We start from the raw sequence: 19,262 nt of genomic DNA on the forward strand, positions 1-19,262 counted from the left end.
GCAGATCAGGGCAGCTAAACAGACTGGTCCTGGACTTCCCGATCCCTCACTCAGCCCCTTGCCCTGTCTGGTTTGCTCAGCACAACTCCTCACTCCAGATTAGCAAACAGATACCAGCACCTGAGGGAGGCCCACATTCCCCGTCTGCTCCTGCTGGAAACATGGAAGAGGCCTGGCAGCTCTTTCTCGCTCTGAACCAGATGCTGCTGCCTCCAGGCTGAGTGGAGGCAACAAGCAGCGGACGACTGCGATGGCCTCGTCTGAGGAGCTTTACTCTGCGTGTCCACTTCACACACAGTGTCTCGCTGACTCATCATCACACACGAGCCCCTGAACTGGGAACAGTACAGTCAAGGAAAATGAGCTCTAAGTTTCCTGACCATCCCAAGCTGGCACAGCTGCTAGGTGGCCAAGCCCCAAGACTCAGAACAGCCTGCCTGACTCCGAAGCCATTCTGCACTTCACATCCACGGCCCTTCCTTCCGCGGAGGGGGCCCGCCGGTTACCAGGGCCCACACACAAGTGGGAACGCACGGGGTAGCATTTTAGACAACTGATAGGACAGGAGGCTGTAAAGTACAGAAAAAATTTATTGGAAATCTCTCGAATACATTTTAAAGTATAGCTCAGTATTTCCAAACCAGGTGAGCTGGAGGAGGGGGGGGAGGGACTCTGCCACCTGGAGCCGGGTGACGGGTCCCAGCCCTGCCCCAGGGGCTGCTGCGGGAGTCAGTCTAGGGCTCATCCCTATCAGTGCTGGGGCCGAGGGACAAGGGCCAGCCTTGACAGTTGCTCTGTTCCTCCCAGGCTCAGCTCAGGGATCAGCCTCCCTGGCCTCACTGATGGGAAGGCTGCTGCCTGCAAAGCCACAATCAGGTGTCAAAGAGGACAATGGCTAACAGGCCTCTCCGTGCTGGGCCTCAGGAGGACAGCAGCTGAGACACTGTGGCAGAATGTGAGGGCAGGGGCGAGCAATAGCTTACCAGGGCTTCCCCTTTCTCAGCACTGGGGCCTGGGGCGTAAATCTGGAATGGTTCAGCAGGCCATGGGTGCACTCTGGCCCAGGTAGGAGGACCAGCTGGACACCGCTGCTGGGAACATTTCTTTGTGGCAGCAGGATGCATGCAACAGGGGCAGGGCTCAGCCTACCTGAGACAGCCTCCAGCCCACTCCAGCCCTCAGAGTTCAGCCTTGTAGGTGGGAACAATGTCACATGCATTTACTAACAAGCAATTGAGGACCACCTGCTCCGCTTCAGAACAGCTGCCACCAAGGAATAAATAGCCCAGGTGGGCCAGGAGGAATGGGGCGGGCCTTGTCTCCCCACCCCCACCCCACCCCCGCCCACCAGGTAGGCTGGGGGAGGGACCGAAGGCAGGTGGGTGGGGCTAGGCGCTTGACGGACTCCAGTAACAATATCTAAATGGTTAAGTCAACCATACACCTAGCTTTGAGGTTTCTCAACGAGGAACCAATCCAGCCAGTAAACCTCAGGGCAGGGTGCAGAGGGTTAAACAAAGGTGGTGGCCAGGCCCAGGTGGAAAGAGAAGGCCCATAACCTAACCCTGAGAAACAGGAACAAGACCCCCCAGGAGGGGCCCCTCTGGCCTTGCCCAGGACCATGGTGGAGCCCATAAGATGCACTCTATGTCACTGTACAACTCTAGAGGGTTGTACACACTCAGCACCCAAGACTTCCTGGACTGCCAGAATGGCATCAGTCACTCTGCAGAAGCTGGGACGGATTCACACTCTCGCCAGGAATATGCAGGAGTCTAAGGTAAAGCCTACTGTCAGTTCAAGTGCAGCAATTCTGGGAGGTTCTGTTGCCCTCAGCCAGCCCAATTCTTGGCTCCCACCTTAGGTATATGGGAAGGAAGATGCTCAGAGCAGCAACCCAGAATCTGATGAACCTCCAGATGAGGAAGCCCTACTCCAGGAAGAGGCTCTCCCCCTTCCCCAAGTGAAAACATCGAACCTCAAACATATTTTCTCTATAAAATATCGGATTTCTCTGAAAGTAATAAATATTTACCATGTTAATAACCAAGGAGCAGCAACAGGGGAGGAAGGAGAGATAAGGAACCTTCGCTGTGACTCCCAATGAGAGACTCCTGGAGACCTAGGATTATGCTTTCGTGCCGCTGAGGGTCTGAGCAGACAGCCACCAGGGCTGCTCAGACCCTCTGCGGGGAGAGGGGCTGGCACAACCCTCAAGAGTGAGAATGGCTGAGTTTGGAGCTCCTGCCAGCTTGGGCAGGGCGCCTGTCATATTGCCAAAAGTACAGGAACGGGGCAGAGAGGGGGAAGGTGAGAGGAAGAAGACATAAAACCAAAGGGGACCATAAAAGAGCCTGAAGGAGCTCTTCCTTCTTCTTCCCAGCACTGTTTCCTTCCTTTTCCGCCTCCACGCCAGGCTCGGGGCCACCAGCCGGAAAGTCAAGTGCTTGATGGTAACGGCAGGCCAGCAAGGGGCCAGCTGCAGAGTGGACCCAGGGCAGGGGGCGGGCAGGAGGAACGGAATGACAGCCATTGTGAAGCAGCAGGCCCTGCCAAGGGCCCTCTGGTTATACAGGGTCTTCCAATCTCCAAGGCCAGGGTGTGAGTCCTCTCAGATGCTATCCCCAGGCTTGACTGCTGCCATGGAGTCTCCAGGAGGTGTGAGAACAGGGACTTGCGGGTCCCCATGGGGGGAAACCAGCCTCTCCTCCGCCCGGAGCAAGTTGAGGGATGGGAGCAGCTGATGAGTGGGAGGCTCTGTCTCCTGGGACCACAGAAAGGGGATGCTGCTGGTACCCAAGGTCACCAACTTTTACTGCAGGGTTTCTACAAAGGCATCAAATTCTCGAACATTCTTCTCGTGCACAGCCAGCTTTTCTGGTAGTGAGTCCTGCACCGGGAGGGGAGAGAAGAGTTGCTTATTCAAGTAGGGTCCCGAAGAGGCAGTCGTGCAGGCCCCCCACCCTGGCTGGAGAAGGGAGCAGAGCACAGAGCTCAGCACAGCAGCACGGGGCAGGGAGGCAGGCACTGCACAGTGCGCTTGTAGGGCCCGGGGGCTCAGCAGAACGGTCCAGGGAATCCAAGTGGGCCACACACTTAACGAGCTAGAGAAGAAGCATGCCAACGACAGGATGACGCAGAGAAGTTACCTCTGGCACAGACGAGACTGACACTGGAATGAAACAGTAGGCTCAGCACTCTACAGAGTAAGAAAAGCTAACAAGAGTTCTTCATGACCTGTGCTGGGCAGCAGAATCCCTTGGGGCCACAGGAACAAGGCCATCTTAACCATACTCCAGAGAGAGTCTGACTCAGCAGATCTGTGGGGAGGCCTAGGAACCGGCATCTTTACACCCACTGAGAAAGGGCGCGTTAGATGATTGAGAGAAAACAATAAACAAGAGAAGAAAACAGAACCTCAGGAGCTAAGTTTAACTGCCCTCCAGAATCAACTACGAAAATGTGACACTATTCAGGCACCTAAAGAGATTCCCTGGGCGCCAGGTGCTGGGGAGACGTGGCCTGTCCCGCCCCAGAACTGGCTGGCGACCCGGACAGGCCGGGAGCAGCAGGGCAGCGTCCGGCCACTCCTGGCAGTAGAGTTGCTCTCGGAGCTGTCGCCATCGGGGTTCTTGCAAGCACATTTCCAGTGAGAAGCCAGGGAACCAGGGGCTAAAAGCCTAAAATCAGAAGCCAGACTCTCTGGGATCAAAGCTGTGTGCTGCCAGCTCCGTGTGACCAGGGGCAAGTTATCTGTTTCCAGGGTCAGTGTTCTCATCTGTACACTGGGATAGGAAGGAAAGCTACCTACCTTAGGATTGTTGAAGATTCATGCAAAGCACTTAGAAAAATGCTTGGCACGTAGAAAGCTTCAATAAATGTTAATAATAAGGATACTGTTTTAGTATTGTTATTACTGAGCATGTTTTTCTGCTTCGAGCAAATCAGGGGCCGAGATCTCATGATTCCTACTCCTATAATGCCATTCCTCTAATGTTGAAGAGAAGGTGACAGTCCCACCTCAGGTAGAGGGACCCTGACATCCTGGGGTATTAGAGTAAGCAGCTAGTTGGGTTTTAACAGGATGCCTGAAGGCCAGCAAAGGGGGAGTGAGGGACAGCTATGGGGAAAGTTGGAGGCCTGTCGCGGTGGGCCACACCCCAACAACAGATCAAACCAGACAGGCCAAAGTCAAAGAAGGCCTGAGACCCTGACCGAGTGAGGGAGAAAAGGCATGAAAACCTACTCCTAAAGGAATCCTCTTTCCAAATAATAAATTACACCCCCATCCCAGTTAACTGTCAATAAAAGATAGAGACCCAAACCCTGGGGTGCACAGCTCTCCCGAGCTCGCCCGCTCTCATCTCGAATGTACTCTCACTAGAATAATCTCTTCACCTGCACCACTCAACCACCATGTCTGGTCCATCTTTGAATTCTTTTCTTACAACTAAACTCAGAGGCTGCGCAGACATCCCAGAGACAGGCTGGGTGGAGGCACGGAGCACCCGGAGTTTACAGCCATGCGGCCTGCTCCTGGGTCCTTCAGACATAGGAAGTGCACTAAGCAGAGATGCGGAGATCACAGTCAGTAGCAGGACATCTGGCTAAACTCGAGAAGTGCTGGCTGAATCAGGAGTGAGCTCTCTGAGGAAAGGGCAGGAATGCCAATACTCAGGACCTCACACTTCTGCCCTGTACCGCTGGTGTCTGCCTGACAGCTGAACAGCTAAATGCTGGAGCTACTGGAGCAGCTCGGCTTCACGGCAGCAGCGAGCAGAAGACCCCAGATAGCGAACAGCAGGGATGGAAGCAGTGGCGAGTGTGGAAGCAACGTGAGGACAGTGACCGCCAGACACGGTGCAACCTCAAGGGGGAGCAACAGAAGATAAGGATATCGAAGTGTCTCTTTCCTGCTACAGAGATGGGAGGTACGGGAGTGAAAGGGAGTAACAGGAAGAAATTTCTAGGCCTTTGGGGCAGGAATGACCATTAAAAGAGGATAGGAGGTCGCAGGATGAGGTCTGATGGGGGAAGGGGTTTCCATACCAAGTCCTCAGCCATGGACTGTGCCCCGATATCTATGGAGAGGCTGCTCAGCTGGGGAGGATTCTGAAATTCACGATAGAATGTCCCCAGGTCCATCGGAAGAATGTCATCTTTAGAAAAAGCCGGTTTCTTCAAAAACAAGACAGACTCAGGTTAGCTTGCCTTAGGTGGGAGAGGAAAATCAGGGGAAGGAAGCTATGAATCGCCCTCTTTACTTCAGTAATTATCAGAGAAAGGGTTACTCCGGGTTCATCTCAGGGGGAGGATTCGCTGTACCTTTCTCCTCTGGGCAGCTGAACTCTAGCCCTGGTGCTAACACTCTTCTCCCCTGGGAAGGTTTATGTTCCCCTTCCTCAAACTCCTTCCCCTAACAAAGGGCCAACTATTCAGGCAAGGAATAGGGCCTGCATGGATACCACTGGCAAATCCTCATTTAGAGTTGAATTTCAACCGAAGACTCTGCACAAAACGCCTTCTTGTTCATGGGCCTCCAAATGTGTCCCCGAGCAGGGTATGCGGACAGGTTCTACCACACAGCCAGGGGCCCACCCTTCCCGTCCCCTCTGTCCGGACCAGCCCATCTGATCCCTGTAAAGGAAGTCCTGTTCAAGTCCCCGGGATGCTTCTAGGTTTACTTCCCCTATCGCAGCCAAGGTCCGAGAAGGTGACAGCAACTTACGAAGTCGATCATGACGAAATCATCGTGGGTATTGCCACTGCTGCCCCCGCTGGAGCCATCTGAGTGCAAGCTGCCCTGGAGAGGAGATTCGGTCTCTGGGGAGTCTGGAGGATTCACCTGTTTCAGAACAAGGCGGAGGTAGGGGCGGGTTCCAGGCCTGGTACAAGCTGGTGTTAATGATCAAAGGACCTGTAAGGGACCTGACGCTGGCCGGAAATCTGCAAGCCCAGGAGTGCGGCTGCCAGCCTGCGGAGGAACGGTGACTTGCCCGGGAAGATGACACGCACAGCACTGTCTGTTAACTTTAGTCAAAGGGGGACTCACCATGGGATCAGCACTCTCCAGCTCCAAATTCTTGGGAGCAAACATGGCAAAGGGGATGTCCAAACTGGTCAGGGTCACCTAAGAGACATGGAAATTTCAGTGGCCACCCCCACCCCAGCTTATGGGCTTCCTCAGAGGCAGCCAGCAGTCCATCGGTCCAGCAGATTCGCACACCCAGGCTGACCACACTGTCCTCAGGTTCCCATCCTGCTGGAGAACCCGCAATCTCCCCGCTCCCATCACACAGCCACAACATCCACAGGGGTAGGGCTCCTCAGGACCCTGGGAATCAGCTTTGGAGGCCTGACCCGCAGTGACTGGGTAACAACTCTTCTGCGCTGGCAGAGCTGAGGAGGAACTTATTCCAAGTAAGGTTGAGGCCCTGACACTTGAGTGCAGGCCGAGTGTGCCAAATGGGGCCTAACGTCCCTCTCCTATGGGAGGTTCACTCCATCTCAGAACAAGAGCTGTGAACTTCTGGAGGGCTGTCGCGGGCTACTAACCCTCTTCCCAAAAGATTCACACATACACACACACACACACTTCTGCATATGATTTTAGGGGTCCCACAGACTGTAGGTGAAGAGCCCTGCCCCTAAGGCCTCACTCTAAAGGCTCAGACATTCTCACAGGTAGCAGCGTCAGAAAAATCACCTGGTTGATGGGCTTGTTGACGAAAGCCCCCACTTTGCGGACAAAGATGGTCTCCAACACATCGTGGGGGGATGCCCGGCCCTCACTGCTGTTTGATACCGTTTCAGTATCCTCGCTGGAGAGGAAAGACAGTGTTGGTACTCATTCTCAAACCGCAACAGAGCCTATGCGGTTGCCCATAAACCCACTATCGGGGGGCCTGTAGTCCAGGACACGAGCGCCTCCCCGACCCCCCAACCTCTGACCCACGTGGGAAATGGCAACACAGGGCCTGGCTGCTGCCACTGTCGCTCTTCCTTCCGAGTTAGGGCAGAGGACGGAACCTCCAGAACAACTAAAAATGAGGCACACGTGAATGAGACTCAGCATCACAACTGTGTGAGGCGTACATTAAATTTAATCTGAAATACCACCGGTAAGCATCAGTCACCAGCACACCGCAGTCGGACATACAGGCCAGCAGCGCCCGTCAACAACCGTGACGTTAATAGTCATCTGTGACACAGGCAGACTCAAGCTTTAAGCTTTTCTTGGCCTTCTTGTTTTTGTTAACTAAAATTACCATAAGAAGGAATGATTTACAGTGTTTATATAGTACTGTGTTAATTTAAGCCTTACCTCACAAGGGGCAGTGTCATTATTCTAAGTTGAGAGTCCCAAATTTGGCTCATTAGATAACCAGAGCTTTCTCCGCCCATGACACATCGCCTGGGCTGAGGTCCTCTGCGCCACATACCACGTTTCCTCTCCTCGTCCCCAATCAACCCTCTGTTCAGCAAGGTCTCTTTCAAGGACACACTTCGTTTGGCTGCCCCACTCCCTCCCCTTCCAGCTCTCCAGACCGATGTAGAGTTGTGGATGATAGGCGGTGAGGGTGTCCCCTCCATGGGCCACCAGGCCAGTAGTCACAGCCCTAGCAGCAGCAGGGGTTAGGAAAGGTCCTCTGGCCAAAAGCAGGGGCTTAAGGTAGGGAGGAGGACTGAGCCGGCTAGGTGGATTCAGGCCACTAGCTGGCAGGAAGGACCAGTACTGAGGAAAGGCCTGAGCTCTGATGACCTGCACTTAAGAACCCCTTACCCCAAAGAGAAAAGACAGTGTCCTCTATCTCCAGCTACTCCCAGACATGTTCCAGGAATCAAGGCTCAGAAAACTGGAGTGTCAAATGACTAATGGGCTCTTCCTTTGATTATGTGACACGGGAAGGCTTTAAAAGAATGGACATTTGGGAAGCCAGGAATGAAAGTAATTATTTTTCCTGATGGATGGCACAAAAAGATGTTCCCAAATAATACCCCCCCCCCCCCTGCTCCACTGTGGGAATGAAAAAAAAACTACCAAAAATTTCTATTATCCAAAAGTCCATTTAGGATGCGGTGGGGCAATCAACGTCATTATCTCTGGGGCCTTGTGGTCAAAGGAGGGCAGAGCAGGTCAGGACAGCCTCATCTTCCCACGGGAGAACTCCAAGCGCAAGGGAAAGAGGAGCTCAGCCTGTGCCAGGTCATTTTGGGAGCTAAGTGCTCTCTGGCAAATCACTTAACCCTCTGAGAGCCTCTTACTTTTGAAGAGGCAGTAACAGTGGTGATTGGTGCAGGGCAGGATTCTGAGAACTTTCCTGTTCTACCTCATCAATGTCATCATAATATGAAATTTATAAAATGTATCACTTCTATAATCAGAAAAGAAAAAGATCTAAAAAAATTTTTTTAATGAAGAAAAACAGTTGTTTCTAAAGAATCTCCAAGTGGTACTAATACAGCAGAGGGAAATAAAAAACCCAACATCCTAACTACTACCCAGATCCACTGTGGCCCCAAACTTGAGGGTTACAGCAGACCCCCTGCTTTGGTCCTCGGGATACACTGAGGACTGACTCCAAGGGAATACATCTGGGTGTAAGAGGAGAGGAACACACACACGCATACACGTACATGCGCACATCCCCTTCACTAGATTACGGTGATAATAAGTAGGTCCTGGCTGTTGGCTGTTAAGAGCAAGCTTGGGGCAGCTTCCTGACATGCCAGCAGCAATGTAAGATTCTTATCAAGAACTTTAAGAATTCCACATTTGGGGCCAAAGTGCCAAGCCTGAGGCAATGCTGAGAGCGACTCTTTACTGACAGCAGAGAGGCACACATGTCCGGGAGGATGGGCCCTGGCCACTGCGAACTCACCTGCTGGAAGGTGTGGCAGCACAGTGGGCCCCGTCAGACAGGGTGTAGGTCGCCAGTCTCTCCTGGTCAGCCTGGGCACCGTGGGCTGGCTGGTTAGGAGCCAGGGGTACCCCACCTTCCTTCCCAGGAACCATGAGCTTTGGGGGAAATGGAAGAATATGAGGAATATGAGGAATGGCAGCGTCAGGCAGGACGGGAAACTTGGCCGAGCGCGATGGGAGCTGCCTCTGTGCTTTTCTACCGCCAGTGCTGCCACCAAATGTGTGGGAAACCTTGGATCTATGTCTTCTCTGGGACTCAGCTAATGGGAGACAGGACACGCGTGGTAAGAACTACAAAGGGAAAGGAAAGAGGGAGAAAACCCTTGGAAGCTCTTCTTTCCTTTCTGAACTATATGAGGCTCTTCCTTCTGGAGTCACCTGGGCCCTCTGAAGTTACTTAGCATCGCACTGGGCCGGATGAGGCCCTTCTCCCGCCACATGGCAGGGGAGGCAGCACAGGAACCCCCAGGGTCCTCCCAATCTTTAAAGATACCTGATGAGGGTGTGTGGCATTTAAGCCAGCAGCAAACGCTACTGGGTAAGCCAGGTCAGCTGATCCAACGCCCAGGGCAGCAGGCTGATAGGAAAGGCGAGAGCTTGAGAGCTAAGCGAGAGAAAAACAAAGACGGGCAGAAGAGAGGAGGAGGGAAAAATAGGCAATCCTAGAGCATGACTAATGGTCAAGATTGTGGAGAGGTAAGGAACGGATCCCAGCCCGCACCCTCACAGCTGGGCTTGGGGGGCCGGACGGAAGGGTTAAAGACAGACCAGGCCATTAAGCTAAGGCTAAGAAAGCAGAGACTCATTTGCAATGGGACTGACATTCCCAGCTCTGCAGTCTTCTAAAGGCCTCAAATGAGTTCCCTGCTCCCCCTTTCCCCAGGGGCTCAGCTAACTATTGAGGTTTCCAGCCCAAAGGACTGGGGAAGCACAGGCCTGGGCAGAACCTGCAGCCGAAGTCATTGGTTTCTCTCAGGTCATTCTATTTTCTCCTTTGTCCTTGAGGTCCCTTTGAAACAGAAGGCCTCTTCCCTAATCACACCCTCCATCACCCCTGGGTATGGGAGGGTTCCTATTTATATTGACAAAGAAAGAATACCACTCTTGGATTGTTTATTTGGAAATAAGATATAAATAACTTCATGTATTTTTTACATCAATGGTAGGAGGAGGGGCAAATGAAACATCCTATTTTGGGCAGCTGTGCTATAGCTGCATCCTGTTAAAAATCAATTACCAAACCTCAAATAACCCCCAGAACACTTGGGGACATTTAAACAGCTATCCCCTGTACTTTATGCATACTTTTTAAATAAAAAGATGCCACCTGATTATAGTCCCTTCTCCCCAGTATGGACTCACTTGATGGGAAAAGGCCAGTCCTGCCATGGGGACCCTCAGAGTGTCCGTCACCACAGGAGTAGGGGTCTGAAAATGTGCCTTTGTGACAGTAAACACACACTGTGCACAGATACACACAGAGACAGGAGAAACAAGAGAAGAAAACAGAAAAGGGACTTGAGAAAGAAGTGAAAACAACTCTGGAAGGGGAGACAGCCACAGGGGCCGGACTGCACTCAGGAAGTCGGGGGTGAGGCAGGGAGAGAGCAACATGGCTGCCTCCCTAGAAGGACAACTTAGAAGCGTCTGAAGAAGGTACGTTTATCCCAGGGGGCTCCACTGCATGCTAGATGACCCGGTGAGCAGGTGGAAAACAAAGGTGAGTCAAGCTGGTGGCAACAGGGAAACCCAAACCAAGCATTAGTGTGTTCTTAGTCAAAAGAGGCGGAAGGGTGTTAGAGAATGGCCTCCAGCAGCGAGGGCTTGAGAGCAGGTGCAAGGCGTGCTGAGGATGAAGACCCAAGGGTACAATGCTAGACTGGAGACCCTTTCCCGGGGACCCAGAATCTGTAAGGACACGTTCAAACAACAGACATTTGCTGACTGAAACTGTATAAATGCTTGGGTCCACGGTACCTGGGTGGCTCAGTCAGTTAAGTACCTGACTTTGGCTCAGGCCAAGATCTCAGGGTCCTAGGATTGAGCCCCACCTTGGGCTCTGTGCCAAGTGGGGACCTCTGCCCCGCCCCTTCTCATGCTCTCTTAAAAAAATAAAATCTTAAAAAAGAAAGCTCAGGTCCCCAGCTGCACACCTGACTACACCATCTGAGGCAGGATGAATTGGTGAGTACAGGTGTAGGCACTGTGTGTGTGTATATGTGTGTGTATGCACACACTCTTGCCTGTGCACATGCATGAGAGTGTGTGTGTGTTTTATAGCCCCACATGGTGAAGGAGAACATGATGCAGTAAAAGCCGGGGCACTTTAAAAACTCTTAGATTTCGGGGCTCCTGGGTGGCTCAGTGAGTTAAGCCTCTGCCTTCGGCTCAGGTCACGATCTCAGGGTCCTGGGATCGAGACCCGCATTGGGCTCTCTGCTCAGCAGGGAGCCTGCTTCCCCCTCTCTCTCTGCCTGCTGCTCTGCCTACTTGTGAACTCTCTCTGTCAAATAAATAAATAAAATCTTAAAAAAAAAAAAAAACAACTCTTAGATTTCAAAGCTAATTAAGATTATTTTGGGTCGGGGCGCCTGGGTGGCTCAGTGGGTTAAAGCCTCTGCCTTCGGCTCGGGTCATGATCCTGGGGTCCTGGGATCAAGCCCTGCATCGGGCTCTCTACTCAGCAGGGAGACTGCTTCCCTTCCTCTCTCTCTGCCTGCCTCTCTGCCTACTTGTGATCGCTGTCAAATAAATAAATAAAATCTTAAAAAAAAAAAAAAAAGATTATTTTGGGTCTTGCTGTTCTATCTTTAAGTCTTACCAATTAGCTAGTTAATGCTTAGAACTGGAGGTCGGACCTGAAATCACAGAAGCAGGTTCAGGGTCACAACTATTTCCTGACTCGACTCTGTGCCCACATGACACAATGGTCTGTATTTGGTTGGGAAAACAAACACCACATTAACATGCATTTTACTGGACTCTAGCAAAAAGCTCAAATAGAAATTGTTGAACAGTTATGCAATTCCCTAGGCTAAATCGAGGAAGAAACTAGTTCAGTAGTTACAGGAATGATGAGACCTGCTGGCAAATCATTTTCTCTTTCTGCTCTGCCACTAAGGTTGAAAATGAATACTTTGGGACACCTGGGTGGCTCAGTCAGTTAAGCGGCTGTCTTTGGCTCAGGTCATGATCCCAGGGTACTCAGACTGGGTCCTCCACTGGGCTCCTTGATCAGCGGGGAGCCTGCTTCTCCCTTTGCCTCTGCCTGCCACTCTGCCTGCTTGTGATCTTTTGCTCTCTGACAAATAAATAAATAAAATCTTGAAGAAAAGAAAATGAGTACTTCTGCAACAAACTGTACCAGCCCCAACCGGAGGTACTTAGAGGGTAATGAGAAGGCTCACCCATGGGATGTTCAGTGTTGATAAGATCTTGGCACCATCTACTTGCAAACTGTGACAAGACACAACAGGCGACTGATACCATGAGAAAGATAGGCTCCCCTTACACAGGTCAACCGACTTTGTGCAAACGGGAGATGCAGTAACTACTTAACTTCCCCTTACTTTGGGGGTCAGGTCAAATTTCCACTGTACTCAAGAAAGAGACAAACTGATTTGTTAAGCCCCAGCCTCACCATTCTCGTATCTTCCAAGTCACAACCTCATTTACTGTTCATGCATTTATCATTTCTAAAACAAAACTCTGCGGGGGGGGGGGGGCACCTAGGTGGCTCAGTGGGTTGAGCCTTGGCCTTCAGCTTGGGTCCTGATCTCAGGGTCTTGGGATCGAGCCCCACATTGGGCTCTCTGCTCAGCAGAGAGCCTGCTCCTCCCTCTCCCTCTGCCTGTCTCTCTGCCTCCTTATGATCTGTCAAATAAATAAATAAAATATTTAAAAAACCCAAAACACCAAAATGGTGGCACCTGAGTGGCTCAGTTGGTATGCGTCTGCCTTTGGCTCGGGATATGATCCCAGGGTCCTGGGATCGAGTCCTGCATCAGGCTCCCTGCTAAGCAGAGAGTCTGCTTCTCTCTCCCTCTAAGCACTGCCCTCCTCATGCTCTCACTTTCTCTCTAATGAAAAAATTAAAAAATAAAACAACACTTTGACTATCTAAAAAATAATCTACTTGCACTAATGTGCTCTGGTGGACCTCCCCCTCTTTTTGGGTCAGTACTGTTCTATGTCAGCAGGAGTGCCAGAAGCTGCCTCCTCCCAAAGCAATGGTGACATTCATGGCTATATACCTTCACCGGGGGAGAGGAGTTAACAGGTCCCACCCCCCAACCACCCAAACTGTCTAGGCAACTTTTAGCAAGAATCTTCTTAACTCTAAATTGGGACAACAGAAATAACAGAGACCCATGGATTTTGTCATTTCCTTCACACACATTAAGTTTTTTTTTTTTTTTTGGCTAACTTTTGTGCTTAACTTCTGTTTTTGAAAGAGATGAGAACCATAATTTTATCCAGTATCTCCCAACAACTCAGAATGAGTAAATTTAAATAATTTTCTTAATTAAAAAACACAGAAAATAAAAATTCATGGGTAGTGAATTAATTTTTTGGACTCCCAAAGAAAGATGGTTAAAGGGGATAATCTGGGACCAGTTGAGAGGAACACAGAACTGAGTTAGGTCTGAAGAAACTGTCTAATGTGCAAATCAGAGAGAAAGGGAGTGGCAGAGAGGATGCGCAGGCAGAGCAGGGAGCTGTAGGCCATAAGGTGGGAGACGAATGACTCGGGCTGGAAGGGAAGAAACACGCCCTGAAATTCAGTCACAGACTTGGTACCACGTACGTTATACAACAATGCCCCCAGGTGGGTCTGCTTGGGAAGCTGAGAACCTTGTTTGGAGCCTGTGTTCCGCTGAAACTGAGTTTGACACTGGAGATGGACTCAAGTGGAAAAGTTAACGGTTTAAAATGTTCAGATTAAGAATGCAGATAGCCAGAAATCTGTGTCAACTATGAACAGAGACCGCACTGCTGGTTTCTTACTGGCATTCTATGCCAAATAATTACTGGTTCTTTTTGTGCTCCTTCCATTATGAGGAAACATATTAACCACTTCCAAAGTGAAGCAGCTACCAAATCAACAAGAGTAGGATAGAGTACCCCTCTGGAATCATAATGCATTTGGAATTCTAGGACTCCTCTTCTAGGGACTTTTACCATGTCTCCAGGAACGTGAAGGTTACGTGTAATCTTATGGGTTAAGAATGGTTAGAGACTAGAGGGGCACCTGGGTGGCTCAGTCAGTTAAACATGATTCTTGGTTTGGCTCAGGTCATCATCTCAGGGTTGTGAAATGGAGCCCCGTGTTGGGCTGCATGCTCAAAACAGAGGCTGCTTCAGATTCTCTCTCCTTCTCCCTCCCCCCTTGGCCTCTGCTTGTGCGCACATGCATGCGCTCTCGCTCACGCTCTCTCTCTCTCAAATAAATAAATAAATAAATAAATCTTAAAAAAAAAAAAAAAAAAAGGCATGGTTATAGACTAGAAACATTGCAATATTACCTGCTAGATAAGAAGGCTCTACCTCACCCCTCAAAACAACCCCCTGGCAACAATGACCACCACTACCACCACCAAAAGAGACTATCTAAATTCTGACACATTTCAAGTCCATACGTGTACTAAGTAACCAGAGCCACCCCAGAACTGTTTCCCTGTACCTGAGACGGAGGAGAGGTGGAGAAAGAGGTTGTACACACTTCTTGAGAATCTTCTACAGAAGGATATGTTACTCCAGTGTCCTCACCAGCAGTTCTAGGATGACAGGAAAATAAATCATGAATTTTATGGTCACAGCAGTCGGTTTCAGAAAGGATACAAAGGGAGCTTGGATAAAGACGAAAGCTGGGACAAGAGGTGTTTCAGGCAGAGCTCATTATGGCAAAAGAGGCATGTTGAGTCCTTGATAATGTCAGACATAACCAGAGAAAAACATCTAGAGGCTGACCAAGGCTTTTATTTTTAACCTAAACATTTTACCTGATATGTCATTTGATAATATTTTCTTAAGCCTGACCAGTGTTGGGACCAAAGAACTATAAGCAATTAGAGATGCAGTGAAACAAAGTCTAGACTCCAAAGACGAACCTATCCAACTTCAAAAGTCCTTCACGTAAAGGCAGTATCTTTCCTAATAAACATCTGTTCTGACCTCTACAGAACTCTGTTTTCTGGGATCTAGGCCTAAAGACATTGGATTCTAATCTATAACTAAACTGTGCCAATGGTGACCATAAAACCATTTAATTTGTGAAGGACATTCTGTTAATTACTGCCACTCTTATAGTCTCTAAGTAAAGTCAAATCTAAAGTCAAATTACTACCGTCAAGATCCAAAATGCCCAAGAATTTTCGGAGACAGTCTATACATTCCAAAGCTTGGTGTACCTTACAGGCAGGGAGCAGGCAGCAACAGGGAGGGAAGCTAACCACACCACTGCTCTCCATGTGGGGTCCCCAGCACTGCCCCCTGCCCACTGTGCTTATGGAGGTGCTCTGTGTGCAAGGTGGATGCTTTTCCCTAGCTGCAGTCTGGGAAAGCCCCTACACGTTCCTCACCTGTAATTGCAGGGGTGCATGGGTGAGGAGCTGGGATAGGGACGGTCCACAAAGTGATCAATGATAATCCCCATGATAGGTGGGGTCCTCTCAAATTGCCTGTAATGCAATAAGCAGATTGCAGTATTTGTTAGAATGCCTTGTCAGCCCCCCTGAAGTCTTCAGAGGACCCCTTGCCTTAAATCTACTGGAAGGAACCTCTAGTCTTAACTACTGCATCCCTAAATATAAACCACAACTCTACACGGATGGCTCCGAGACACTCAGATTCTCCCATCTGGAAACGGGGCTCTTTCTCGAGTTTATTTTCCAGAAGGGCAGATTTCAGCAATGGCAAAGCTGAACTGTGGGCTTAGCCACGGAGTGTGAGGGGACAGACAAACTTTAATATCTTGAATATCTTTGGAAGAGTTCTTTTGGATTCCAAGGCTCTCTCCTCACCTGGTAGACATAAATGCCAAGTTAATTCTGTAAGCACATGAAAGAGTGATCGTGCCCACAGGGGTGCCTACTGTCCCAACACGAACTGTCTGGAAACCTAGGAGAAGAAATACATAATTAGCTTTTCCCCAGAGAACATGGATACTGTCCCCAGTCTGGCCTTCCCTGAATCATTTAGCCTATCATACAATCTCTGGCATTATCTACTCTGCCATGAGTGAAGCGGCCTTAATTTCCTTTATGTTTATGTGTGTGTTTGTGTATATACATAATTTTTTAAATTTATAAGAAAACAGCATTCTCTTTCCAGATAAACCTACCTTCAAAGAGGCAAAACAACTGTCCTTTTTAGGACTTTAGTCCTAAAGTTTGAGCAAGTCCTAATCAACCCGGCCCCAAGGTGTCACATGCTCTGTGAGACAGAAAGGAGGCCCCGAGGCTTTATCACACAAACCCCTTGGTTTATGTAGACGTGGAAGTGACTGCACTTCAACTCATGCTGCCACCCAAAACTAAGTATAGAAAAGAACCAGGGCCTGGGAGGCATTATTTCCAACAAAGCTTTGCTGGTTTTCTTGGTTTCGTTTCCAATTTTTCAAAATTGCTTATGCTCATCAGAAACATTAAACATGCTCATTATAGAAAATTAGGAAAACAGACAATGGTATCAAGAGTAAGAAAGAATACTAGAACTCTGGGCAAAATTATTCAGTCATTCCCTGGCAGCTCTTTGGACCACCTTCCTGTCTTTTCCTTACTTATATCACACATATTAAATCACAAACTACACATTAATAGTCAGTACCCAAGGCCATCTCTGAAGTCAGGAGGGCTCTTAACACTACCAATGCTTTTTGATACATACCTTCTCCTAAGCCATTCAGCTGAACTTCACCAAAATATATCCTTAGGAAAGAAAAAAAAAAAAAGGAAAAGAAATCAATGATCCTTTTTTTGTTCTCCAAGATTTTTTTTTCTTGTCTGAGAGACACAGGGAGTGAACACAAGTGGGGGAGTGGGAGAGGGAGAAGCAGGCTTCCCACTGAACAGGGAGCCTGATTCGGGGCTTGATCCCAGGACCCTGTGATCATGACCTGAGCTCAAAGCAGATGCTTAATGACTGAGCCACCCAGGAGCCTCAAAATAAATGATTCTTTATTCTAAGGGCCTACAGACAAAACAATTTAACAAACCCTTCATTTCTTATCTGCATGAATACCTCTCCTAATGAAGCAATAATGTTACCACTTCAATGAAGCTGCAGGCATAGGGATACATATGGAAAGAATTGTTGTTGTTGTTTTTTATGACTTCATTTATTTGACAGAGAGAGATCACAAGTAGGCAGAGAGGCAGGCAGAGGCAGAGGGGGAAGCAGGCTCCTCAGCGAGCAGAGAGCCTGATGTAAGGCTTGGTCCCAGGACCCTGAGATCATGACCTGAGCCGAAGGTAGAGGCTTTAACCCACTGAGCCACTCAGGCGCCCTGGGATTATAACATTTAAGATCTCCTTTCTTAAGGAGAACACTCTTACACTGTTGGTGGGAATGCAAACTGGTGCAGCCACTCTGGAGAACACTATGGAGGTTCCTCCGAAGTTAAAAATAGCTGTATAACCAACCAATTGCACTACGAGATATTTTTTCCAAAGGATACAAAAATACTGATTCGAAGGGGCACACGTACCCTAATGTTTTTGGCAGCATTACCAACAATAGCCAAATTATGGAAAGAGCCCCCATGTCCATCAGCTGATAAATGGATAAAGAAAACGTGATATATATTTATTTCCATTATACACTCCATATATATATTCCATATATATACAAAAGAATATTACTCAGCCATCACAAACAATGAAATCTTGCCATTTGCAATGATGTGACTGGAACTAGAGTGTAATATGCGAAGTGTTCAGAAGTCAGTCAGAGAAAGACAAATACCATATGATTTCACTCATATATGGAATTTAAGAAACAATACAGATGAAATAGGGGAAGGGAACGAAAAATAAAAGAGGATAAAAACAGAGAGGCAAACCATAAGAGACTATTAACTAAAGAGAATACACTGAGGGTTGATGGAAGGGAAGTGAGTGGGGGGAATGCGTTAACTGGGTGATGGGCATTAAGGAAGGCACGTGATGACCCCTGGGTGTTGTATGGCAACTTTCAAATATGCAATAGAAGGTACCATATTTTGAGAGTGGTCTTCAATTAGGGGAGCTCTCCATGCTTGTCACAAGTCATTCCAAAGTAAACTGGTTAAGAAATTCAAAAATCTTTTCCAATATAGAAGAATTACACAAGACTATTTATTCTGAAAATACAAAAATATAAGCAAAGTAGGACCTTCCCCTGAATTTCCCTGGGAAGGGCAGTCTATATTAGCTCTAAGTCTGATCTATAAAACATGACAAACTACACTATAAAACACTGTTATACTTTCCTGGTAATACGGTTAAAAATTAAACATGTACATGGCTTTGTTCAACTAAAAACTAAGCTCCAACAATATACAAAGCCCTATGGTTAGGTGTTAGGTGGGAGATAAGAATAAGCTAGGGAGGAGATTCAGGGTAAATCTGAAACCCAGGTTTCACAAATTGTAATCTGGTATGAGAGAAAAGAAATGTGTTTAATTTCTGAAATACATGCACAAAAGGGACAGACGCCATAAAGCAGGGGTCAGCAAATTTTTGTGAAAAGGGTCAGATATTTAAGGCTTGCAGGCCATGCAGTCTGAGACAGACTACTCAGCTTTGCTGTTGTCTTGCAAAAGTAGTCGTTGATGACACATAAATCAAGGGGGAGGCTGTGTTCTAAAATTATTTCATTTAGGAGTACCTGGCTGGCTCAGTCAGAAGAGTGTGAGACTCTTGACCTTGGGGTCATGAGATGGAGCCCCATGTTGAATGCAGAGATTACTAAAAAAAAAATAAACTTAAAAAAATAAAATAACTTTATTTATAAAAATAAGCAGACGGTCTGCTGGCCATAGTTTGCTGACTCCTGCTATAAAATAACATAGGAATGATGTCAATAAAAAGCTGCCAAAAGACATTCTGTTGCAACCTTTGGTGGCTCAGCTGGTTGAGCATTCAACTCTTGATTTCGGCTCAGGTTTCTAGAAACAAGCCCCGTGTCGGGCTCCCTAGTCACTGGGGTAGACTGCTTGTCTCTCTCTCATTCTCCCTCTGCCCTTTCCCCTGCTCATGATCTATCAAATAAATAAATAAAATCCTTTTTTAAAAAAAGCTCAGTACTCATTTGAATATTGGTAATTGGTACAGTGCTTATCTAACCACCTTCTTGGCTA

The 19,262-nt window shown here is 48.5% G+C and overlaps 1 protein-coding gene across 7 annotated transcripts in view; it reads right to left on the reverse strand.

Moving 5' to 3' along the window:
• Positions 1-570: 570 nt before the first annotated feature.
• The window catches only part of ATG13 (autophagy related 13), a 55,964-nt gene continuing 37,272 nt past the window's right edge, over positions 571-19,262 (reverse strand). For 3 of the 7 annotated variants that reach the window (XM_004763126.3, XM_004763125.3, XM_004763124.3), the window contains 12 exons: positions 16,811-16,851; positions 15,946-16,042; positions 15,505-15,603; positions 14,607-14,700; positions 10,286-10,384; positions 9,417-9,527; positions 8,883-9,019; positions 6,707-6,821; positions 6,053-6,130; positions 5,729-5,845; positions 5,050-5,178; positions 571-2,890 (listed from right to left, as the gene is read on the reverse strand). In XM_004763126.3, the coding sequence (XP_004763183.1) occupies positions 2,813-2,890; positions 5,050-5,178; positions 5,729-5,845; positions 6,053-6,130; positions 6,707-6,821; positions 8,883-9,019; positions 9,417-9,527; positions 10,286-10,384; positions 14,607-14,700; positions 15,505-15,603; positions 15,946-16,042; positions 16,811-16,851 (1,195 nt within the window). In that variant the 3' untranslated portion in view covers positions 571-2,812. The remainder of the gene's footprint in view (positions 2,891-5,049; positions 5,179-5,728; positions 5,846-6,052; positions 6,131-6,706; positions 6,822-8,882; positions 9,020-9,416; positions 9,528-10,285; positions 10,385-14,606; positions 14,701-15,504; positions 15,604-15,945; positions 16,043-16,810; positions 16,852-19,262) is intronic. The other 4 variants (XM_013061743.2, XM_004763127.3, XM_004763128.3 and 1 more) reach the window with 4 other exon arrangements.

The sequence above is a fragment of the Mustela putorius genome, unplaced genomic scaffold (assembly GCF_011764305.1).
Source record: "Mustela putorius furo isolate JIRA1106 unplaced genomic scaffold, ASM1176430v1.1 tig00003859_pilon_pilon_pilon, whole genome shotgun sequence".
In the NCBI taxonomy this organism is placed as follows: domain Eukaryota; kingdom Metazoa; phylum Chordata; class Mammalia; order Carnivora; family Mustelidae; genus Mustela; species Mustela putorius.